The sequence below is a fragment of the Desarmillaria tabescens genome, assembly GCF_030435595.1.
Source record: "Desarmillaria tabescens strain CCBAS 213 chromosome Unknown EV420scaffold_9, whole genome shotgun sequence".
Lineage (NCBI taxonomy): Eukaryota > Fungi > Basidiomycota > Agaricomycetes > Agaricales > Physalacriaceae > Desarmillaria > Desarmillaria tabescens.
In genome coordinates this window covers 770483-793518 of record NW_026848308.1, presented here as the reverse complement: position 1 = coordinate 793518, position 23036 = coordinate 770483, and the positions used below count along the sequence as shown (strand labels likewise).

Here is a 23036-nt window from a genome sequence, read left to right as displayed (position 1 = left end):
AGCGTCGGCGCGCATGTCAGCATCAGCGTGGTTTCGAAAGTAGAAAAATTCTCACGCCACAAGCGCGATCCCTTCGGTTCGACTTCGGCCCGGGACTTTCCATAGAACTCCCATCGACCAATCTTGCGAAACTGAATGTGAGCAGTACTGTTCCGTGATATGTCTGTTTGTGATTCTGAGATAAAAGTCAGGTTTCCAAGGGCATGGTGCCAATATCCTACAAGTGGGAAGACCAATAGGGTATCTGTATTTGCAGGCTCTACTGACCTACAGGCTACAGGCTCCGTTGTTCTTGGATCCTGTCAAGATTTCGGTCCTTTCCTTGGACGTCGAACAAGCCTTTCTTTACAACGACTGCTGCGGCCTGCCGGCGTGAAATCGGCGTGAGTTTTTTTCACCCGACGGGACAGCACTATCAACGTTGTGGTTCTTCATGTCTTGAAGCACGTCACCGGTCGTGATACGGTGAAAAATGACCTGTCCTAGTATCCCCTGAATGAGCTTCTGTGACAGGATGGACATTAAATTTACCTCACCCAAACACCAGCATTTCAACGTGTTTTTCGTTCTTTGATCTAGATCTTATTTCGGAACTTCGAAAGCCTGGTGTCTGACCCCACTTATATCGTCATGGCACAGAAAACACTCATACCGGAAGTCTGGTTCGATCTTCGCATATAAAGTTCATTAGGGGGACTATGGTTCCCATCGGCTCTTCACGCTAATTTCGAACCTTCTACACGACGACGTTAACGCTGGTCTTACGTCTCACATCGCTGTCCTTTTTAATTGTCTTCACCAAGAGTCCTCTGTGAGAAATACGTGTTCGGTCTACTAGTATCGATGTACTGATTCATAAATTCTTGAAATTCAGCGATATTGCGCCTCATCATAGTAACTCTCCTATCTTGCCGCAAGGTCTGTGGTATATGCTAAACATCTGTTCCAGTTTCTCACTTTCAATCTCTCTAGGATGGGCTCTGTTATCTCCGCTTTTTCTACTGCAGCTGCAGCCGTGATCCCCCTCATTCTTAATGCTATAAGGAGCAGCAAAGTCCAGGAAAGCCCCACGTTGTTCTCGATCTCGGAGCATCATAGAACAGTTGAGGCTGCAGAAAACGAGGCTCGCCGTCGTGTTGAGCAGTTGGAGAGAGAGAAGAAGGAGCAAGCCAATAAAGCTGAAAAGGAGAAAAAGGCAGCATTGGAGGCGATTCGACGTTCCAACAAGCTGCGGGAGGAGGTGAAGGAAAAAGAAAAAGTGGTGAAAGAGACGATGGAAATTCAGAAGGCGATGGAGGCGAAGTGGAAGAAGGGCGTTCACCCAGTCGAATGGCCTTCTCGAGAGCAGTACGACATGGTCAAGCGGCGTCTTTACCAGGATGGGAAATTCCACCTTGCTATCGCTGGCAAATCGGGAACGGGCAAGTCATCACTTATCAACGCCTTTCGAGGTATATGGGATGACGACGAGGGATCCGCCGCCACTGACGTCGTCGAAAGCACCACCATCGTAACCCCATACCCTGATCCTAACCCTGCCAACCCTTTTATATGGTTCGACATTCCAGGTTCGGGAACGGTCGACTGCCCTGATTGGACGTATTTTAACGACCAAGGTCTCTATATCTTCGACGCCATCGTTGTTCTTCTGGGCGACCGTTTTACAGATGGAGATCTTGCGATTCTGAAAAACTGCAAGCGATACAGCATTCCTACCTATATCGTTCGTTCGAAGTCTGACAGACACATCGACGAACTTGTCAAGAGAAAGAAGAGACGTGCTGGTGCGCGGACTGATCTAGAGATTGGTGCCGAGGCACGTACAGAGTACCTTGACAAAACAAAGAAGACCGTCCAGAATAATTTGTCGAAGGCCGATCCCCCCCTTCCGTCCCAGAGGGTTTACGCCGTGTCTCGGGATGTACTCACTTCGGTGGTCAAAGAACAGCCCATCAGCAAAGATGCTGTCGTTCTTGATGAGCACGAGCTACTGAAGGACATGCTTCAGGATGCGTATTCTCGACGTTCTGAGAAGTCCTGGCGTGTCATGCAGGATCTCATAAAGAGGGCTGGTGTAGAGGTTTTCCGCTATCTCAGTCCGACTATGGAGCCGAGGTCCCGACGTCTTGGTAGTCCGAATATGTCCATTTTGAGTCTGTCCTGACTACATATCTTCATCCAGCCATATATTTCTTTTGTACTGACCTATCGCGATTTCGCGCTCCTTGTGTTGTGAAATTGTCACTATTAATTCCAAATTCCAATTCAATATCTACATACCTTCTCTGTTTGCAGACAAATGCTTGTCCTCAACAGCGATAGCTCGAAGTGGGTATCAATCTTTGTCTTTATCTGACAGCTTTGATTTATAAAACTGTTAGAGTGAACAGTCATGCAACAGCCCCAAGGCTCGGCTATGAGTGGCGCCGATACCACCATCAATACCGCCACCTTAGGATCACCTCGGTCCTCGTGCGACGTGGACCCTTCCACCTACTAGTCACCTCCACTACTTACTAGTCGCGTTCACCACTAACAACCACACTGCACGACGACCACAAATGCCCTCTCCTTTGACTACTATTATCTCGCGCAGATACTTATCCCTAATCCCCGTCGCGATGTTGTGACTCCTGGTAAGTTTTTGGGTTTTTCCGACCGGTTGTTTTTTTGTGGGCGGCGTGGCCTTTTTTGTTGTTACGTAAGCGGTCACGGCGTCACGCCGCGACCACAGCTGCCGTCCTCTGCCGTCGGACCTCGGACCGATTCGACTTGACTTCCTGGAATACTTTCACTTTTGACCACAATGCCCAAGTATACTTCCAGAAGAGCAGAGCCTGACGGTACTGTACAAATTGTTAATACTTCTATCCCATCTTATTTGAGCGATCCATGACCTTTTATTTGAAGATACACTCTCGCGCGACCAAGCTTTATAATCTGAAACCGTCCGACCTGGAGAGTATCAGTCCAGTTCGACAGGAGCGAAATCCTCACGGAGGCTGGGTCACATACTACAATACTGGGGATGTCGAACGTCTTCAGTGCAACCTGCAAGGACGTTCTGCGACGAGGAAGAAGGCTAGCGGACCGAGGATCACGAGGACGGATGCCCTTAGTATCTTCAATGTGCCCAACGAATACCTTGCTTCTACCTCCCAATGTGACATTGCTCTTAGCTCAAGGAATGGCATTTGAAGAGCCTCACCCCCAGTATAGCGGTCGGACGATGCACCTCTATGACCGGGAAGAGGTTGAGGTTCGTCGCTGCGCAGATTTTGTTGTTATGACTTTGAGATCCAGTCATACAGGCTGTCGCAAAACGAGTGTATGGGCCTGATTACAAATCACCAGCAGCCCAGCCCCAGCGCCGATATCCGCCTGCAGGCCAAGGACGATATGACGGGCTGTCGAGAGAGGAAGCTGCTGAGCTCTGTACGTTTCATTCCATTTTCATCGAGCAATCTGGGAATTGAATTTGAATTGGGCTCTCCTCCAGTTTATCGCGACACGGGCATCGTCGATTCTGCTGCCTTTGGTTCTTGCTGCTAATCATTTGCCCGTAAAGAATTTACATACTGCATAATATCTCTTGCTGCATATGATATAGATATCAGATATCTCCACTGTCATATGTATCTTCGTCGTAAGTATTAAGCAAACTTGGACCGACGAATTTTACGAAATTGAGATTTCAGACGAACGTGGTGTGTAGTGGATGTGAGTAGTGCTGTTACGTGACGTCTCTGCTTGTGAACCTAAGATACAAGTTAGGTTTTTAAGGGCGCGGTGCCAATGGCCTATGAGTGGGAAGCCACTGAGACCGCGACATGCATGCTAGAATGACAATTACGACCAATGGGGTACTTATTTGTATTTCCAGGTTCTTTGCTGACCTACAAGAATCATTGTACTCCTGCAAAGCTTTCAGCCATTTTCTAGGATGTCGAACAGCCTTTTCTTCACAACACCTACCGCTGGTGTGAAATCGATGTGAGTTTTTTCACAGCGCTTCGCCCTTTCTCCGCCTACTGAATTGACAAAGCGTCTGGGGCCGTGAACCTTCCGGCTCTCCGTGCTATCCTGCATCATGGAACGCGTCACCGGTTTTGATAAAGTGAATAGGATACCGTACAACCATCTCTGAAAGGGCTTCTGTGGCAGCATGGCCATACTCCATCTAATCTCTAGCAATTCAACGTATTTTTGGTTCTTTGATCATGCTCTTCAAAGTTCGAGGAACCGCAGTCTGACTTGGGCGTCTATCACAACGAGGTAACACAGATGACCCAGGGAAACGTACAGATCTGGAGTCTGGAGTCTGGCTACAATCTTCACATAAACACTTGTCGGAGAAGGCCACTGTTTCTGTTGGTCCTCCTGTCAATCTCTGTCTTTCTACGACAACATTTGCACCTATCTCGTATCTTTCACATCCACCTTTTCCATCTCGCCTCTTGTCTCTTCTGTAAGTAATACATATTCGATCTCCCACAATTGATATACTTATCATTCCTAGGTTTTCAAGTCAGTTTAGCACTGCTTAGTCGTGATCTCTATCTATTTCGCTACAAGGTCTGTGGCATACGCCAAAAAATTGCTCCAGTCTCTGATTGTCTATCTCTGCAGAATGGGTGCTGCTGTATCCTATTGTGCTTCCGCTGCCGCTGCCGCAATCCGCGTAATTCTCGAAGTGATAAGGGGCAACGAGGTCAAAGAAAACCCGACGATGTCCCAGATCGAGAAAGAGCATAAAAGAAAGGAAGCTGAAGCTTATCGTCGTCACGTCGACTCACATTTGGAGAGAGAGAAGAAAGAGCAAGCCGATAGAGCTGCAAAAGAGAAGGGGGCCACACAGGAGAATGCGAAGGCAAAAGAAAAGGTGATGGAAGAGACGATGGAAATTCAGGTGGCGACGGAGGCCAAATGGAAGAAGGGCGTTCACCCGAATGGCCTTCTAAAGAGCGGTACGACATGGTCAAACGGCATCTTTACCAGGACCGGAAATTCCATCTCGCTATCGCTGGAAAATCGGGAACTGGCAAGTCGTCTCTCATTAATGCATTTCGAGGCATCTGGGATGGAGAGGAGGGATCTGCCTCAACTGATGTCGTCGAAAGCACTACCACCGTTACCCCATACCCTGACCCTAATCCTGCCAACCCTTTTATCTGGTTCGACATTCCAGGTTCGGGAACGGTCAACTGCCCTGATTGGACATATTTCAATGACCAAGGTCTCTATATCTTTGACGCCATCATCGTTCTTCTGGGCGACCGTTTTACAGAGTCGGATCTTGCAATTCTAAAGAATTGCAAACGATATAGTATCCCCACATACATTGTTCGCTCAAAATCCGACATACACATTGAGGACCTTGCCGAGAAGAAACGGAGGGTTGCTGACCCGCGGGCTGATCTCATAAAGATTGCTGACGAAGCACGTAACGAGTATCTCGCCAAGACGCAGGAGACTGTTCGGCGCAATCTGATGAATATCGACCCTCCCCCTCTCCCCCAGAGGGTGTATGCCGTTTCTCGGAATACGCTCACTTTGTTGGTCCGGGAGGAATCCCTCGATGATCTTGACGTGCTTGATGAGCACGAGCTGCTGAGGGACTTACTTCAGGATGCATATTCTCGGCGTTCTGAGAAATCCCTACATGTCATGCAAGCTCTGATGAAGAATGCTGGTACAGAGGTCTTCCAGGACCCATGTTTATTCCCTGAGAGCTTCGGTCAAAAGTCCGGACAAAATTTTGGATTCCGAGACCCGATCTTAGGTCAAAATCCGGACAAAATGACCCCCCCGCGCTGCAAGCTCGAATCTGAAATCCGGACCACTATGCGACAATACTTAGAGGTTACATCGAAGTCCGGACAAGTGGCAGCGATTGAGGCAAGAATGACAGAGCAAAGGTTGGGTCTATTATTGTCTCTGGCATGTACATTGTCTGATATTTAGCATTGTCATACTAAGTATAAACCAACTGCGTCCCCACTTGATAAAAAATGTAATTGTAATATATTTTGCTTCAACGAGATTTGCCCTGTCGTTTAAATATTAAGGCTATCTACTCTGTCTACTACCCTACAATATCAGTCTCCCGAAGATTCCACAGCACCACTTTTTTGACCTTACACGGATACTAGTGCCTGCTTGATTTCTATGGCCACCGACTATGTCTTTTCCGACGACAAGGTCGATGCGGATGATCCATGTTATTTTACTGCCTTTTATGCTACAATACAGGCTCTGACGATTTTTAACGATTTTTCGCAATTTTTGACGATTTTTTGCGATGTTACTTCGAAAGTCCGGACAAATTTGGGGATGGGGTGAGGTTACCCTAGGAATCCGGACAAATTTTTGGACAAGGCGCTGACGCAAAGTCCGGACAAATTTTTCAAAACGGCAGATTTTCGTACCTAAGCTCTGAGGGAATAAACATGGGTCCTGGTCTTCCGCTATCTCATAAAGTCCTAGGGTGCTGTGCGAAGTATATTGTCCAGGGGCAGGTTTGCATTATGATTCTTTGTCCTGCTTTTTCCTAAGTTTGATGTCGCCTCCCTCGTTACTCCGCCGTGCTATTGTCAGTATGTATATGCTCTCCAATTACTCTCAATCCAATGCTTGTACTCAGTCGGCGACGGTTGTAACTTATGGCTCGAAGCGCGTATATGTACTTGCAGCTCTGTCTTCCCGGCAAATTTAACACCGGTTACTAAAAGAAATTAACGAAGATCACCCACTGGAACTTGTGGAAGCGCCTGACACCGACAGATTTCCCAACAAAGTCCTGCGTGACTTGGCTCTGGACGACAATGTCCCTTCAGCCACAAGCCAACCACAAGCATCTCAGCGCAGCCTGCAAGGACGCCCCACAGCCAGGAAGAAGGCTAACAGACCGACTCTATAGATATCATCATATCTCCGTTGTCGCATATAAAAGAAAGAGTAGGTAACAATTGCTTAACCGCTAGAGGTTTTGTACGTAGTGTCCGATTGAGAAGGTTCAGTTCAAGAAAAATACATGGGGGGATCCGGGATTGAACTCACATCAGTCCCCACGTGCTGCTCTGCCAACTTAATTTCTTTTAGCCTTAGCGTTCTAGAACGGAACGTCTCTTATCGCTTCCATCTGTCCACAGATAATTCCCCCACCGTGCGACGTATCACTATCTAGGAACCTAGCGTGCAGGTGAATTTTCGGGTCTCCTGGAAAGCCATGGACCCTTGGCATGGACCCTACAATCGATCAATGATCAACGCCCGTTTTTCTAAGTGGCCGATTAGACCTTAGCCACGTTGTTCGGGCCCTTGTTCGTATGGTTGAACCCTGAAGGTCACACTGTAAGTAGGTCCTTTGTAGTAGTTGAACTCTGTTCAAAAATACTGATTCAAGTTTCAGAAACAAGGGAGCTTCCTTCGAGGCATCGGGCATATTCAGACTCGGATTAACGCCACAGGAGCTACGATTTCTCAGCGAGCATGCAATGCCAACTGAGAACTGGTCTTTTAGGCCGCCATGGGCCTTGTCGCGACCAGAATCTTCCCGGCGCGCACCATGCCAAGGATATCCATTTTCCTACCAATTCATTTGAAATTCGTAGATATCGCTTTGTCCTTACCTCCAATCCCAAACCTTCGCTATCTGACTTTGCTAGAACGTCGCAAACCTCACTCAGGCTGAGATGGAATAATTCAAGAGAATCTTACTAGACATTGATAATCCAAACCCGTTGCCACCACCATAGGTTCAGTGCACCGAGCCTGCGCAGCTCTTTCCTCCGAGAATTTTTCCATCGCACAAAAATTCGTATCCGGACTTTCACCGCACTCAGGAAAAAAAAGTCTTGGGCACCATCGAGGACTATAAAATGTCTCTGTCCTGGATAGCTCAGCCCCCAGGATCATGCAGTTCCTTCTTGCTTTGTCTATCGCCTCTCTGGCAGGTCTTTCCGCCGCTTGCGACGCTTATACAGGCGGTCTGCCAACAGCCACTGGCACTGTCTCCAGCAGTGCAGTCATTGAGGTCGCCGCTGGCGAAACCTTTGACGGTGGTTGGAAGAAGTATGACCGTGGAAGCGGTGCTTGCAGGTTAGTTCTTCTCTGCGCGTCTTGCTTACCATGCTGAAAATGTGACCATAATAGTGATCAATCCGAAGGAGGTATGCTAGCTCTTGTCTGGTTTGGTAATGTGCTAATGTATTTCTCATCGCGGCTGCATAGATTGGGAAGACGCAGGTGCGAATTTTTGTTCTGGTATTTGTAACTTTGTTATGCTTACTCTTACATTTCCAGTGTTCTATCTTCACGAAGGTGCTACCCTGCAGAATGTTATCATCGGTGCCAACCAGGCTGAAGGTGTTCGTACGTAGCTAATCGTTCCTTCCAAGACTCGGTCTGAGCCACCTCCTTGACAGATTGTACCGGTTGTAAGTTGCTAAAATCTATCATATGCGATCTATACCTAAATGACTTTAGACTGCACTTTGAACTTTGTTTGGGTATGTGACCTATTGGATTGTTTCATACCTCTACTGATAAAAGACATGATTTAGTTCGAGGATGTCTGTGGTGCGCCGACTTTCTCTGGAGTAGATACAATGCACTAATCCACATTCTTTCGCTTAGAGGATGCCATCACCATCGTAAGTTCTCCTCTCATGATCCCGAAAGGCATCAAGCTATATCTCATGACTCCCAGAAAAACGACGAGGCTGGCGACTACACCAACATCATCGGTGGTGGTGCCTACCACGCCGAGGACAAGGTCATCCAACACAATGGTTGCGGTACTGTTAACGTATGCGCTTCTTCCATCTCTTGGCTCCTACCAAGCTAATAATCCAACCCAAGATCATCAACTTCTTCGTTAGCGGTACGTACTTCTCTTCTCCAGCTTCTTGACATGATTTTTGATCCGTTTCCACACAGACTACGGGAAGGTGATTTAAGTTCTACCATCTTAAAGCCGCGCATCATTTGAACTGACCCACTTGCCTAGCTGTACCGCTCTTGTGGAAACGTGCGTGCTATTTCGCGCTAGCACCCCAAGAGACTTGGCTGACACTTGTCATTTAGTGCAAGAGCCAGTGCTCTCGTAACGTGTACATCTCCGGTGTCTACGCCGAGGACGGTAAGGATTCCCTACATCTATATAACTTCTTACAAACCCAAATATCCCCAACACAGGTGGAACTCTCGCTGGTATCAACTCCAACTACGGCGTGCGTCCATCTTTATTGCTTATTTTCTCCGTTATTTATCATCTTCAACCAACAGGACACTGCAACCATTGTCGACTCGTGCTAGTACGTCTTTTTCTCCCACATCTCGGTATTACCCAGCTAATGCGTGATTCATTACAGCGATACGAGCCACCCTTGCACGCTCTACGACGGGTGCGAAGGAAGGTGCGTATTGTGTTCGTAATTGCTCCATTTGCTATCTCACACGCCTTCACAGCTGCGAGCCCGAAGTCGTCGGTTACTGCAGTGGTTGAGCGTCTTCTTGAACGTGTCGCTTGTTATTGGCAAGCCACCAAGTATCTTTCCCTTCCCGATAATTTCTACATTGCCTTCGTTTTATTATTCGTTTCTTGGAAAATAAAATGATTGTATTCGTTGCATTCTGTGAGTTGGGAGTGTTTTCACCCATACACTGGAAAGAAAAAGTCACCCACAGGCGCCGTGATCATGGTTTTAACAATAGCACTTCCGAGCCTTGTCCATAAATATGTCGTTTCGATAACTGATACACAAATGAAACAAGAAGATGACCATTGGTGCAAGTTGCGCATGAGTTGAGGATGGCATGGGTTTGGTGCTAACCTAGTCCCGCTGTGGGCCGGAAATCGGACCGGTCTGCGAGGTTGGGATATCCATCATTGATCCAAGTTGAACCACTAACATCTTTTAGGCAACTCGACATGTTTTATCATCACGTTTTGGCAGACATTCGGAGAATGGCTATGGAAAACCACTGATTTTCTGTGTCGATGTTCTTGCAAGGAGTATCGGCATTTTTTTCTCCCTTATTGCCAAGCAGCCAGTGGCGTCGGACCTGGTACGTGCTAGTTCAAATCGACATCTTTTTGTCATTGAAACATTACTGTAGACGGTATTATTATGCTTTCTGCTTAATATTCAGACCCAAAAGAACTGGCTTATCGACAAAATTACCATACTGAAATGCACAACTTACAACAAGACACCTCACGACTGAGAAACCTGATTCCATATTTTCGAATTCAATACGTTACAGCTGCTCAGCTGTAAATTGTCGGTCGCACAGCATCCACCATCTTGATGCTACAGCTGATTTCTGATTTCTTCGTGTCTCGGCGTTCCGTTGTCAAGGTCCAAACACTTCGGTCTAGGTGGTTATACTCTCGAGAAACTTGAGATCGCAAAGGTAGAAGAAGGTCTATCTCGTGATCTAGTCCTTGACTTTCACTATAGACTCCCTTATTTTCGCGTCATAAAGTGATCCTTTGATGCCCAATCACGAACCATGCAGATCCTTATGAAGCATTCGAGTCTCACATTATCGCATATCATGAGGTAGCTGGCCCCCGGGTGCTACTTGCGGAAGGTACGTTTGCTCAACTGTTCTGCCAATCCATTCTCAAGTGCCGTGCGAGTTCACTGAGTGACCACTGCACTGCGATTAAATTAATACCGAGCCTCGGTGATATTCCTGCGGTACTGTCTCGGATAATATCCGGATTGCATCAAGTATAAAGACGCACAGTACTCAATTGTATCAACAGGTTCCCACTATCGTTCACACCTCTTCTCCTTCTGACCCTCGTTTCATAAAACCACCCTGGCTTCTGATTTTCTCAACCATGATGGATCTCACTGCACTTATCTCTTTTTTCTCAGCCTGTGTCATGGCAGTTCCCGCACTTTCTGGTCCGTCGTATCTCAGGCTTCCTTCTTCTCGTTCCTCATTTGCTTCTCAAAGCACGAAGGAGGACATTTAAATCACTCCCTGGACTTGTAGCGAACTCGGATGTAGTGATATCGATAGCACAGCAAGTACCCAACTATCCAGTACTGATGCGGAGGATTCGGACGCGCTCTATTTCAGCTTCGCGTATGTGCTTTTCCTGTATCTTTTCCATCATGGCAGATCAGTGCAGAAGGCTGTCACACTGTGGTATACACTATGTACCACTGGAATAGCTCGAGCAACTTCAGCGATAACATAGGATCGTATGCCTCTGGCGGTGTTCTTGTTCGCTCTGGGATCGAGGGTCGTAGATGGAAGGTCATATTTATTCTATCAACCATTGCGTCCCGCTTCAGGCACTTATTTTAACGTTGTGATTTAGTCGACTGCTACCATGATCAAAATGTAAAGTAACTGGATGTAATACGACACGTCCGGAGTCGGGGAATGGATAGGAATGGATCCGTAAAGTATCAATGCGGAAGGAAGTAAGAAAATGTCCAGGCTCGTGTTGGGTGTCAAGAAGGATGCTGTGTTCAGCGAGTCGTGAGTAATCGCGATAGAAGGAAAACGACGATGAACATACGAGTCAGGGGGGTGGATGCACTACTTGAATGGGCATCCGGGCGCATGAGCGCCTCGCCAGCCACAGTGGCAGCATTGAGGTTCGCTGTGACGACTGTTGCAGGCGACAGGTTTACCGGCTTCCGACATCACGGAAGGCCTGATCGCAGAGAATGAAGGCAGAGTGAAGCACTGCATATATGGTAAGAGTTGAGTTGGGCTGACAAGAAACACCCATGAAGTCTCGCACCTTTATACTCGCCCTAGTTTATGTAAATAAATATCCCAGGAAAAGGAAACCTCCCCAGTTTCCATCAGCAACTGCGACCTAGAATTTTCCAACCGACGGCTTTTATTCTGGACCATTGCTGCCTATATATTTCTCTCTCTGTCCTCTGGCAAGCATTCCGGGATGAGGACAAGAGCGACGGCAGAATTTTGAATCAAAGTCAAAGCATGACACGCCCGCTAACATTCAATCGTATATAGATTGCTGCCAGCTAGCGACGATTTCACCTATTCAACCGATAACTTCCGGGAGGAAACAAGGGTCGAGACCATGAAGGGGCAACAAAGGTTCATATTATGTACCTTTTTATTCATCCAAAGCACCACAGTGACGGGGCACAAAAATCATAAATGAGCGCAACCGATCTGGCCGATCAGATTTCGCGTCACCAGTAGACTCAAACTGTGTATAGCGTTTATCAGGAACCACGACATTCGGCTGGTCTGGAAGATGTACGTACCATCACCTCATGGTCTAGGGACACAATTGTATCCTCCATTCGTCTGTATAGTTTATTCGATGATTAACGGGTGGAGTTGGCTTGCAGAGAACTCCATGGATGGAATCCGCGGAGCCAAACGGAACGAACGTGAACCTCCCTTTGGTTAGGAGATGTCGAGGTAGCACATGGCAAGTCAGTTCTGAAGGGTTCGTTAACGTATGCCTCACAAGGAACTGAGAGGCACCCTTGTACTAGTATGATATCATTCGATTATCGCGATTCAGTGGTTTTGTCAATATGGAATAGGAGAGTTCCAATATCATACACGTGAACTGAGAAGAGCGCCACACCATCGATAGTCGGAAGACCGCGAAGGCTGTACATCCGCGTAAAATTCTTCTCAAGGCTGAACAAAATAAACTTACCCGAAGATGGTGACGTAATCCCACGGAAATTGCTGTCTGATAGCCACCCAATGAATCACTCCTATAACATCTCCCAAGTTGATCCAGGAATCCATATCTCCACCTGAAGTAGCGTTCCAAGAAAAAAAGATGTTCCCATATCTCTCTTTAGAGATGGAGATTGGGAGACTCGGTGCCTCTTCCGTGGAAACGCCCATGAAGGTATCTGCCGCAGAAATCGAACATCAAGGGCATCTTGTACGGACGATCGTGATCGCAGACACATCGCGTATCCTCCGCGGCCACATATGCAACGGTCCGACGTAGCGGAATCAGGAGTACCACGAACTCCGCGAAGTAGCCCTAAATTTTGTGGAGAAGGACCGGTAGTAGTTCGACGATCACAGGGATCTGCCACTTGACCAGGCCTATAAATGAGACTGGGGAATATGTCCGCGGTCCTAAGGAAGCTGTCAGAGATACTGGAAATATGTTGTTGCAGCCGCCGATTCACTAACATTCCGACGAGAGCTTGCGACAGACCCGGGACCATAGACCGTTGTTCCGGGTATTCGTGGGCGGTGGGGGGTTGAAAGGTTGGATGGGTGGAGGGACATCGTTCAGAGATCTGTTGGCTCCTGAATTTTTCAGGAAAGCCGACTAACTCGATGAGGAAAGACACGAAAATTAGCGTGGGATGCTTGAACAACGAAGACGGTGACAATCGCGGAGAATAGACCAGCTAATGTAGCATGGTTAGCGCATCTAGTGGCAGGCAGATGATTACCTTACAAACGAAGGAGAGCGTCCCGGTCGTGATATATGTCAAGCATCTCATTGTGAGCCTCATCCAAGGATGTTAACTGAATCTTGGCAGTATTTATTATGCATTCGTTATGTATCGTTTCGTGTAATCCTCGCCTGAACTGTGTATCAAGACTCGTTCACTAGCAGAAACTCGTCACGACGTACCAGTAATTTCTTTCCGACGCTGCCGATTTCACAGCACGAATGCACGGCCCATTGTTCTTGTCGGCCTGTTCTTGCGTCTTTCTGATGGTAGGTTTTGCAAAATAGAAGAGCAAACGTAGCAGAGGGATAGCGGTAATTCGAGGGTGGCAAAAAGCTGTAGCATTGTTGGGCAATTCGCCTCGGTCCAGTCCTATGTCATACGAATGGGTTCGCCAGAACGGTACTGAATGCTGAATGAGACGTCCACGGAGGCAGAACGATAGATGATGGTAGTCAGAAGGAGACCGAGTCACGTTTCGCGCCTTTCTTCCGTATCACCATCCATCATCGCGCTCCAGTAGCATCGCTCACTGTCCAATCCAATGGCAAATCTGCTTGCTTTTACTTCGACAACTTTTTGCTTATTCCAAGACCATAGATCATACCTGTTCGCTGTTTCTCCTGCGGCAAAGTCATTGGCGATAAATGGAATGACTACTTGAAGCTCTTGTCCAACGACAAAAGCGAAGGGTCTGGATTTTTTTCCCCCTTCACTTTCAAACATACTTACTGACTCTGGATGGATTACTATGTAGTGAAGCCCTCGATGAACTCCAACTAAAACGGTATTGCTGTCGTCGGATGGTGTTGACGCATGTGGACTTGATAGAGAAATTGTTACATTATAATCGTGCGTTGCCTAACATTTCTTCTTATTTGATGATTAACGTTTGCGCTCCAGCCATGGAAAGGACTCGAGACAAATCGCATTTTGTTCCACCAATGAAGGGCTCCGCTGTATATTAGTTCCATGGCAATGCTATCACCTGTATCGAAACACGCAACAAAAGGAAAAAGAGAGCTCTACTTCGCAGAAGACCGAATACGGAGAATTCTCATCAAGATACTGCAACGTGAAAAATTTTCGAGAAGGTAGAAGCTCGCGAATTTCTTGGCTTGCGTCCACCGTTATGCGTTTTTATACTTTCCAGAGGCTCGACCCACCTGATATCCTCCTCCTTACGGCGCCGCTGCGCATAGGGCACTTTGGCTGTAGGACCGGTACCCGAGTCAGTGGTAGTTGCGACAAGCCTCAGCCAACCCTGCCCTTTGGGTTCGAATTGCCGGTCATTCTCAACAACAATTATCTGAAAGAAGGCGCGCATGATGTTTACGCGCTCGCCCTTGTTTACACATGTCCCTTCGCCAGCCGAACGTTCTAAACTGGCCCTTATACACTCGTTTCGACAGATGTTGACGACGCATACCCCTCCGTTCTGTTGCTTGCGGCGATACATTTCGCCGTCCGCCCACTACACTAATCGTACTGGACAGAAACCTGCGCACAATTTTGACTATACAAACGAGTCCGATAAATACGAGCGGCTTGTCTCTGAGGTACGTGCCTTCGATTCGTTCCATAGACTGTTTCTCATCGACATGCATATAGTCAGGCCGCTTTGTCCGACAATCCTTTGACCCATTTGTACGTCCATGCAGTGGCAATGGACGGACAAGAACACCCTTTGCATCGGTGTATAACATAGGTGCACAGCAGGGCGGCGAAAGGTAGGTATTGTGAGCTAACTTGACTTAGTCTAGTACAGGGAGCAATTGCTTCGTTATTGGTTCTGAAACTAGATGAGCTGTAAAGGTCTATTGTGGTCTAATGGGCGATGCTGAAGAGTGTCCGTAGTAAACAGCATCGAACGCTAGTAGTAGTCCTGCTGACGTCCCCTGTGACGTCTTATTTCTGTGGCATCAGCGCAGAAAGAGAGGAGAGCGCTCATGCGTGGCGCCTTTACGATTTCCCACTATTCAAAATCCCATCTCCTAACTTCAGATAGAAAGTCCTTTCCTTCGGTATCGGAGCCTCATGTCATGCACGGCAAGAGATGACGTGCTTGGAGAAGAACGCGGATACAGCAGGCCCCACCTGAAGGGACGCTTGCACCTAGGTCTAATTCTCGATTAGGAAATGACAAAGCGAGTTTACGTCTCAGGATGCTTATGCGTATGCGCGGGCTTGGTGCAGATCTATGGCTGAATTTGGGAACAGTCATACTGCAAGAATTAAATGGAGCAGAGGCACGAAAAAACAGCCACTCTTCTGCAATATAATTGCCCTTGTACTTGGGAATGTGGATATGCTCCTGGAATATGAGAAACGACGGGATGAGTTAGGGACATCGGAAGCAACAGGATACAAGTCTATGCGAACCGATCGGACAAGAATTCGTGTTTTTACCTACCCTCAGTCTTCTTTTCCAGAGCTGGGCATCAGGATCTCCTTGCGGTAAGCGCATGGCCTTTTGGTGGATGTACACAGCCAAGCCAATGAATACGAACGAAGATGTCATCCCATAGGTCCATTCTGTTCATTCTAACTTTGAACTGCTTCTCATTCAATGCAGTAATTTTAGTCTTTGCGCAGTCGGCTGATACCTCATCTCCGTCACGGGTTCGTAGCGCCCAAATCTTTCCTTTAGTGGGAGAGGGATATTTTCTTGAGGTCGCTGTGGTATAAGAGGGTGAGCTGGTCGCAACGTTAGCTCAAGCTTGCAATGCATCTCAACCTCGCTTTTGTAGCAGTCCTTTTCTCTAGTGCATATGCCACTGTTGACTGGAACCTGCATGAGTGGAAAGCTCCTGGAGCCTCTGATTTACGTGGCCCGTGCCCGGGTCTGAATACGTTCGTCTTCAAGCTCTGTTCTTCTGTTGTCTGCTGACAGTTTTTCCGTAGCCTTGCGAATCACGGTTTCCTACCAAGAGATGGCAAGAATATTACTATCGACATTGTACTCAAGGCTGGGTTAGGTCAGAAACAGACAAGTTTATCGCTTGGTGAAGCTGTCTTACACCTACAACAGAAGGCTACAATATCGACCCGTCGGTCCTCATCCTTGCCGCCAAGCTCGGCCTTCTCACTACGGACGCGCCTGATAGTTTCACTCTTGATGATATCAAACTGTAGGCATTCAAATCTAGCACCGCTTGTCCTCTCTTCTGATGTTTTTCCTTCGTAGACACGGAACCATCGAACACGACGCTTCGCTCTCCCGCTCGGACTTCCTCCTCGGTGACTACGTCCACTTCAACGAGACGATCTATACCACGCTCACCGAGTCCAATCCCGGTGTCGACTACTTCAATGCGACCTCCGCAGGTCAAGTGCAGAAGAAGCGGCTCGCTGATGATACCCTTGCTAATCCTGCTATCGTCAACACCATCAAGGAGTTTACTATACGTAGTGGCGAGTCTGCGTTTTATCTGAGTGTCATGGGCGATCCGGTGAAGGGTGTTGCGCCCAAGAAGTACGTCTCTTTACCAGTTTTAATTACTGAAGGATGTAGATTGATTTGTGTGATAGGTTTGTGGATATATTTTTCCGTGAAGAGCGGCTGCCCATTAAAGAAGGGTGGACCAAGCCGACGACATTGATCACGATTCAGACGATCACTCCGATTATGGGCATCATCGAAGAGGCTTCAGAGTGGGTTGATAGCGGCAAATGTCCCTTCGTTCGCGTCAGTCCTGACAGCAATGTTACTTCTTGCTCGTAGGCATACTATTTCGATAACAGATTATATATGCTTTTTGTGAATGAAAGAGAGCTTTTTCGGGTCAACTCTGCGACACACTTTTGGTGAACTCAAAAATTATCTCTTGTATCTTTATCACACCAAGCTTAAGCTAAACCTGCGGCCCTCGTTCCAACTCAACCTCTGGCTTTCGACCAAAACACCAGCCTAAAAAGTGTTCTATGCGGCCTGTTCTATGCTGCGCTGACGATGAATCAGAGGTAACCTGGATCGACCATTGGTAAAAAGATATCCGACTAAGGAAAGGAACATCAATTTACCATGATATGTTCCCTGCCACTGAAAAGGTCATCAAGCACGTGTGTCGCGTATCGGATGTTGTCTTTTTCAACTCGAACTTCGTTGGTCCGTAGTGGAAGAAGTTTGTCCCCACATTCGGACCATACAAGTTGTGTACTGAAGAAGTCCCCGCCAGTATCACTCTGTGCCAGATCATGAAGTTTCCTCCGACAATCATCCCAGGCAGGGTTTTGTTGGTGCAGCTGCGCCAGCATCGTGATGTCCCTGCGAACGGCAGCCTGGTCTATATCGATGCCACGTGTGGCCAGGATAGAGCATGCAGTGAAAAGGTTGTGTGGGTTATGGAGATAGTCAATGTGCAGCCGAAGTGTTGCTGCATCCACCGCCTCATCCGATCCGTGTTGCATAGCAAAAATTCCTGCAACGTACTCGCTAACCATTGAAACTGAATCTATGTGAAATGTGTGGTCTCCGAGAAACTGTAGACATTGACTGTCAAGGAACACCGTGAAAGCTGCCGGAATACGCTTCGCGAGGAGATCAGCTAACACCTGGCATACAACGTCAGATCGGTAGGAACAATGCACCGTATCGTCCCAGTTTATTGTCATATGATCAACCATTAATCGAAGATCGCGCAAAGAACAAGCAGAGGGGAAGGTGGTGGCCAAAGACCGATAGGCGAAGATAGTATTGTGGCGCAACATATCCCACGATGGTGGGATATTGTGTGAATCCCCTTTTCGAATGGCACAAGAGACAAGGATATCTCCAAGCATTGTTATGACAGCGGTAGCTTCCTGGGATGAGAATGTTTGGTAGTGGATCCAGCTAACCGCAGTGTCTAACTGATAAGGATACATATCAGATTCTGGGAGAGAATGTCTATGAAGTAGGAATTCGATGATTGCCGCAACTACCCTCAGAGATTGAGGCAGCGATGGCTCACGCAAAGATGGGTCTTTGACGAGCTTAGAAAACATGCGAAGGATACGGCCATAGGCTTTGTCAAGAAAATAGAGGAACGCATCCTCAAAATCCAGAAACAACGGAGAATCAAAGTCATGGGTTAGGCTGTTCTCTGAGCTGCCAAGCGAGTTCAAGATGACAGAAGAGAGATGAAGTAGAAATATATTGACATGATTAGGAGTATCATGATCCAGGGGACTGAAGACATATTCCTTTGTAATGGACATCATAAGCTGAGCCCAACAACGTGGCGGAAGCTTTAAAGAATGGGCAATAATATCCATGAAAAATTCAGTCGGGGTAACGAGGTCCTTCTCGAACAAGCAATGGCCATTGGATGTGATCGCAGCGCTGAGCTCAATTGAATCGATATTGCAAAATGGAGAGTTATCCATTATGATGAAGTAAGGATAGAAGCGAAGTAGACGTTCGAGTTTAAGTTCCATGCCTGGGATTGGTTCACGCAAAAATATGTGATCATCCGGTATCCGGATGCAATGCCTAAGTAAAAAGTCCTGCAAGGTATCCATTGCTCTATCAGCTCCCTGAAGTGCGAGTAAGCTTTCTTCCGATGCCATCGGTAGTCCCCCAATGGACTGTACAACTATGCTTCGGACACTGGGATTAGAAGAGACTGAGAAGAGCCAGTATAATGCTTCAGCTGCCAAACAGATTGATGCACGCTGCACGGACTCAGACTCTATCGCCCTCAGCGACTTTGCGTCCCTTGTTTGTAGTATTGGAAGAGAATGCATCATGTCGCTAAAGCTGCGTCGCCTCCACGCATCAAGAAAAAGATGGTTTCGGTTCCATGACACTTGTGGGATGATACGATGAAAGGAGCTATAGATTAGATCGCAAAGAGGCGTACGGTAAGGGCATTGGGGGAAGAAAATGGGAAGGATGGCTGCCACCACATACGCAGTGTATACCAGGGCAGCTGCCGTACAAATGATCCGTGACAGAGCTACCTGGAGAGGATGTAGGAAAACCACCAAGCCACCAAGAAAAATGGCGAGAGCAAGGTGCATAAGGACAGGGAGTAGTCCTATGATGACCTGGATGTGCCACTTTTGGAACCCGGCATATCGGAACTGACGAGTAAAACTACGGTCGCGCGGTGTCCCCGAAGGGAGGGCAACATAAAGGTGTAGCCACTGTTTCACGAGAACGGCAAAGAGTGCCGTCGTCAGGCTTAGGAACAAGCTCGTGAACCAGAGCCCGTTCACCCAAACATCCGTGGTGGCAGGAACAAAAAGGATGTTGGGATTGAGCGGAGAAGGGGCAATGCTGTTGATCGAGGAACCGTTGGCAATAGCACGTTGGACGAGGACCGATTCATAGAGTAGAGAAGCCGACATGGCGGCATAGTCCGGCTGCAGGCTTTGTGACGTTTGGGCTACAAATGACGTCACGACCGCTGAGTTTAGACCCGCCTTCGACATGGCTCAGTAAAGAAGTAAAGCAAGTCAACCACAAGGCTCACAAAGACGAGCAATACATCAACATTGTCTCGAGATTCTTCGACCATGTTAGCATCGTGAATCTTGCTTTCATCTTCGTACGTTCTCCAAACCCTCGCATTAGGCGTTGTCTCTTCATAAATCGGATCCTCTGGGTATTTTTCTTCATAGTTATACCCATCGTTTCCTATTTGACACTTCGTGAGATACGAGGCAAAAAGGAGGATCTGTCGTATCTTTCTTAGTCGAAGGACTTGGTCTCTTCATCGTCCCGAAAATCTTTGTGCTGGCTGCATTTGTGGGATTGTGCATTGCAGCGGCGGGGTCTTCATCCAACTCCTGTTCTCCTATACCCTCCTCGATCTCGATCTCCTGGACATCGTCAAGTTTGTGCTCTCCGCTTCGTTCTGCAGCTGGCAGGCTCGCTTCCCGTTCAACAGCGCTTGCAGACGATGAACCATTGCCTTGTAAGTTTGCCATGGTGGAACGATGCAGGCTGTATTCGCGGCGCCTAACCGATATCGATTGAGATCAAATTGTCACATGCTCAGGCCTAGGGTTACAGTTAATAAACATACTGATTCGATAAACGGTGCTCATACTTTTGTGAATAGAAGAGAGCCTTCTCGAGCCTATTATGCGAGGTAATTTCGGTGAACTGAGAGGTTTTTGATCGATGAATTTTGTTGGTATTGACGTAGACGTACAGAAAGATGTGCCAGGTCTGAGCGTTGAAACTCGGTTCGAGGTACGGGCGACCATAGTGCCCGTACATGCACGTTTAATCTTATGATTTAATGGCCGACACGACAGTGCAAGAAGAGGCTACCATAGCTCGAGGAAAGATAACTCCAGGTCCGCCAATTGCAATTCGAAAGTCGAGGGAGGATTCCTGGTGCTTGCCCAAATATATCAAGAATAGCATGATACAGGCTTTCGGGGAGGTTCGTGTGAGATATCTCCAAGAAAGAGGATAGGCATTTATTTTGATAGGGAGAAACGGTATTATACACTGAAAATGTCAATCTAGACGCGTGGAGAATTCTAAATGACCGAGGCCTTGAACAAGAAATTAGCATCAAGAATCAAAAACACGATGAAAAACACGTACCTTCTTCCTCTAGCAGCTTCCTCGCGACCTTCTCTCGTTCACCCTCTGGAATTACGGTATGAAGGAGGAATCCATACTCTCGAAGCCATTAAACACGGCTCTCTGCGTCACAACCATGGAGTCCGCGTCGAGCACTTCAGCTACATATGAGAATCTGCTGCCTTAAGGTTTGACCTTTTTTTCGATGAGTTGCTATACCCGAATGATATCGTCCTTTGTCAACTGTTCGTCTCCGATGTGAGAGGACCATGCGAGAGCAATATCGCGGTCCATGAGGAAGGCACTCTGGAGACGTGTTCATGTTCGAGGTTGAGGCCGATTCTTGGGTGTGTCTGGTTCAGAAGACATTGTAGTAAGATCCTGAAGGGACGTCGCGCCGGTCGCGGCGTTGTTCGCCAATTCCAGCTGATTGTTCCTGTTTGCACAGACACAAACTTTCTTTCCAACACCAACATCACGCCTGCCGTCGCTTCTCTACCGTGACGTCCTCTTCAAGCCTGCAATGTTTCCCGAAAGGGATACGGATACCAAGCCAGACTCCTCAAACGTGTCTCCAAGGTGGCTTCGTCATGAATCGCGACACTGCTATCGAATGGACCTCTCGTATCGGAAACGAACGATTAACAAAAGACGACATTTATTGGGTGTGGGAAATCACTGAAGATAAGCTCACACCATACGGGAGCAGATTCCCGTTTGTGGGCGAAGAACTGGATGCGGAATTTATGGTTGTAACACGGAGTGCCGTGTTCGCGGGGGGCTACTTAGACATGGATCCCTCTGATACCGCAGTTCAAGGAGGGCGAACAAGAAAAACTTGCGAGGAAGCTGCTAGAGGAGGAAGGTACGTGTTCTCTGTCCTGTTCTTCTGTTTTGACGCTGATTCTGTCCCAGGTCTCGGGCACTTGGAGTTTGCCACTCGTCTAGATTGAAGAATGCTCTGTATCATACCATTTCTCGAAAAAAACACATGTTTTACCCAAAATTATGCGCTCGCCCTTGTCTATCAATTTCCTTCCATTACCAGAAGTTTTAAACTGGCCCTTCTGAACTTGTTTCGACGCATAGCTGGCCGTTCTATGGCTCACGGCAATACCTTTCGCTGTCCATTCACCATGCTACTCGCACTGCACAGAAACTCGCTAGGAATAGCTTTACATTGGGGTTTCACGATGTTTTGATCCATTTCCTCATGTCCTCTCGTTACGACAGATGACGATTTCGTTGCATGAAGACGGAAGTCCGACTAATTTATAAGAACAGATGCAGACGAATGACTGTACAATTGCCTGACTTTCCTTAGTCTAGCTGAGGTACGTGCTATAGACTCTTTATATGGACTATTTCTCATCAACGTACATATAGCTGCCCGACGCATATGTGTACGTCGATACAGTAGCAACGGACAGACAAAAACATGACCTGTAGTTCTATACGCATATATTCTCCTCCCCTTGTCCAAACTCCTCTCTTCCGATCAATTCAACGGAGCACAATTCGCGTTGATTCATCACATCCTTTCAAGTCATCTATCATCAAGTGTGCTCATTCTATATGGCTCAATAGTGCGACAACGCCATGGATTTTCACCGTTCACTACGCTACCCCTTCCTTTAACCCAAGATCTATCTATTTTTTCCATTGTGTGTCTGTTCTCATCCGTGGTATAGTGAACTAGCACTATCTTCATCTCCTTACCTCAGTGGCGGCGGGTAAACGGGACACTATCAAGCTACGAAGACGCGCAATATGTTTGAATGAGTAGGTTGCTTATTAGCCACGTCTTTAAGCTATTCTTAACGATCTCTAGTAATATCCCGACGCTCGCAGATCATGTACACCCGCCTTGCAAGCCTGGTGGCAGAGGTGTCCAAAGTCATCGATAGGCCATGGCCCATGAAGCACACCAGGAGCTCGAGTTTCCTCACGTTCCTTTTTGTTGTCTTGGTCCGACGCTGACAGAAAGTGTGTATGCAGCGAATAGTTTGAACAAAGAAGCGGGGACGAATGTCACAGCTCTGCAGCCCTCGCTCAGGTTT

At 47.5% G+C, this 23036-nt stretch overlaps 11 protein-coding genes across 11 annotated transcripts; 9 read left to right on the top strand and 2 right to left on the bottom strand.

Annotated features, from left to right (window-relative positions):
- The first annotated feature begins 622 nt into the window (after positions 1-622).
- Positions 623-2651, top strand: EV420DRAFT_1188509 (interferon-inducible GTPase-domain-containing protein). Its single transcript, XM_060466272.1, has 4 exons — positions 623-811; positions 875-918; positions 973-2328; positions 2382-2651. The coding sequence occupies exon 3, from the start codon at positions 974-976 to the stop codon at positions 2162-2164; it is 1191 nt and encodes a 396-aa protein (XP_060334063.1). The 5' UTR covers positions 623-811; positions 875-918; position 973; the 3' UTR covers positions 2165-2328; positions 2382-2651.
- A 241-nt stretch (positions 2652-2892) lies between these two features.
- Positions 2893-3552, top strand: EV420DRAFT_1639670 (uncharacterized protein; the record flags this gene model as incomplete). The annotated part of the gene is made up of 4 exons (XM_060477003.1): positions 2893-3118; positions 3180-3259; positions 3312-3435; positions 3500-3552. 4 exons carry the CDS (start codon positions 2893-2895, stop codon positions 3550-3552), a joined length of 483 nt encoding a protein of 160 aa, XP_060334062.1.
- Positions 3553-4089: 537 nt separating this feature from the next.
- Positions 4090-4841, top strand: EV420DRAFT_1188511 (uncharacterized protein). Its single transcript, XM_060466273.1, has 3 exons — positions 4090-4468; positions 4520-4575; positions 4630-4841. Exons 1-3 carry the CDS (start codon positions 4285-4287, stop codon positions 4753-4755), a joined length of 366 nt encoding a protein of 121 aa, XP_060334061.1. The 5' UTR covers positions 4090-4284; the 3' UTR covers positions 4756-4841.
- On the top strand, positions 4630-6066 carry EV420DRAFT_1188207 (interferon-inducible GTPase-domain-containing protein). The gene has a single exon (XM_060466271.1). The coding sequence runs from the start codon at positions 4927-4929 to the stop codon at positions 5962-5964; it is 1038 nt and encodes a 345-aa protein (XP_060334060.1). The 5' UTR covers positions 4630-4926; the 3' UTR covers positions 5965-6066.
- Positions 6067-7915: 1849 nt separating this feature from the next.
- Positions 7916-9841, top strand: EV420DRAFT_1745852 (polysaccharide lyase family 3 protein; the record flags this gene model as incomplete). Its single annotated transcript, XM_060480151.1, has 17 exons — positions 7916-8100; positions 8155-8171; positions 8233-8247; positions 8305-8373; positions 8427-8438; positions 8488-8510; positions 8565-8580; positions 8638-8654; positions 8711-8809; positions 8845-8884; positions 8941-8951; positions 9011-9031; positions 9088-9142; positions 9199-9233; positions 9289-9317; positions 9375-9419; positions 9472-9841. 17 exons carry the CDS (start codon positions 7916-7918, stop codon positions 9506-9508), a joined length of 726 nt encoding a protein of 241 aa, XP_060334059.1. The 3' UTR covers positions 9509-9841.
- Positions 9842-10477: 636 nt separating this feature from the next.
- On the top strand, positions 10478-11455 carry EV420DRAFT_1187841 (uncharacterized protein). Its single transcript, XM_060466268.1, has 5 exons — positions 10478-10599; positions 10778-10922; positions 10975-11106; positions 11153-11280; positions 11345-11455. The coding sequence occupies exons 2-5, from the start codon at positions 10856-10858 to the stop codon at positions 11369-11371; spliced, it is 354 nt and encodes a 117-aa protein (XP_060334058.1). The 5' UTR covers positions 10478-10599; positions 10778-10855; the 3' UTR covers positions 11372-11455.
- A 1072-nt stretch (positions 11456-12527) lies between these two features.
- On the bottom strand, positions 12528-13499 carry EV420DRAFT_1639667 (uncharacterized protein; the record flags this gene model as incomplete). The annotated part of the gene is made up of 5 exons (XM_060477002.1): positions 12528-12633; positions 12683-12887; positions 12944-13122; positions 13180-13403; positions 13458-13499. 5 exons carry the CDS (start codon positions 13497-13499, stop codon positions 12528-12530), a joined length of 756 nt encoding a protein of 251 aa, XP_060334057.1.
- A 552-nt stretch (positions 13500-14051) lies between these two features.
- EV420DRAFT_1265609 (8 kDa subunit-domain-containing protein) lies at positions 14052-14419 on the top strand (the record flags this gene model as incomplete). Its single annotated transcript, XM_060467284.1, has 3 exons — positions 14052-14143; positions 14209-14303; positions 14355-14419. Coding segments are annotated over 3 exons (252 nt in total), but the record flags the coding sequence as incomplete, so codon positions are not given.
- Positions 14420-16126: 1707 nt separating this feature from the next.
- On the top strand, positions 16127-17266 carry EV420DRAFT_1187706 (Cloroperoxidase). The gene is made up of 5 exons (XM_060466267.1): positions 16127-16304; positions 16356-16429; positions 16483-16582; positions 16639-16926; positions 16983-17266. Exons 1-5 carry the CDS (start codon positions 16177-16179, stop codon positions 17173-17175), a joined length of 783 nt encoding a protein of 260 aa, XP_060334055.1. The 5' UTR covers positions 16127-16176; the 3' UTR covers positions 17176-17266.
- A 2131-nt stretch (positions 17267-19397) lies between these two features.
- On the bottom strand, positions 19398-20065 carry EV420DRAFT_1251210 (uncharacterized protein; the record flags this gene model as incomplete). Its single annotated transcript, XM_060466730.1, has 2 exons — positions 19398-19859; positions 19910-20065. Coding segments are annotated over 2 exons (618 nt in total), but the record flags the coding sequence as incomplete, so codon positions are not given.
- A 1501-nt stretch (positions 20066-21566) lies between these two features.
- On the top strand, positions 21567-21929 carry EV420DRAFT_1639663 (uncharacterized protein; the record flags this gene model as incomplete). The annotated part of the gene is made up of 3 exons (XM_060477001.1): positions 21567-21728; positions 21790-21841; positions 21892-21929. 3 exons carry the CDS (start codon positions 21567-21569, stop codon positions 21927-21929), a joined length of 252 nt encoding a protein of 83 aa, XP_060334053.1.
- Positions 21930-23036: the final 1107 nt, after the last annotated feature.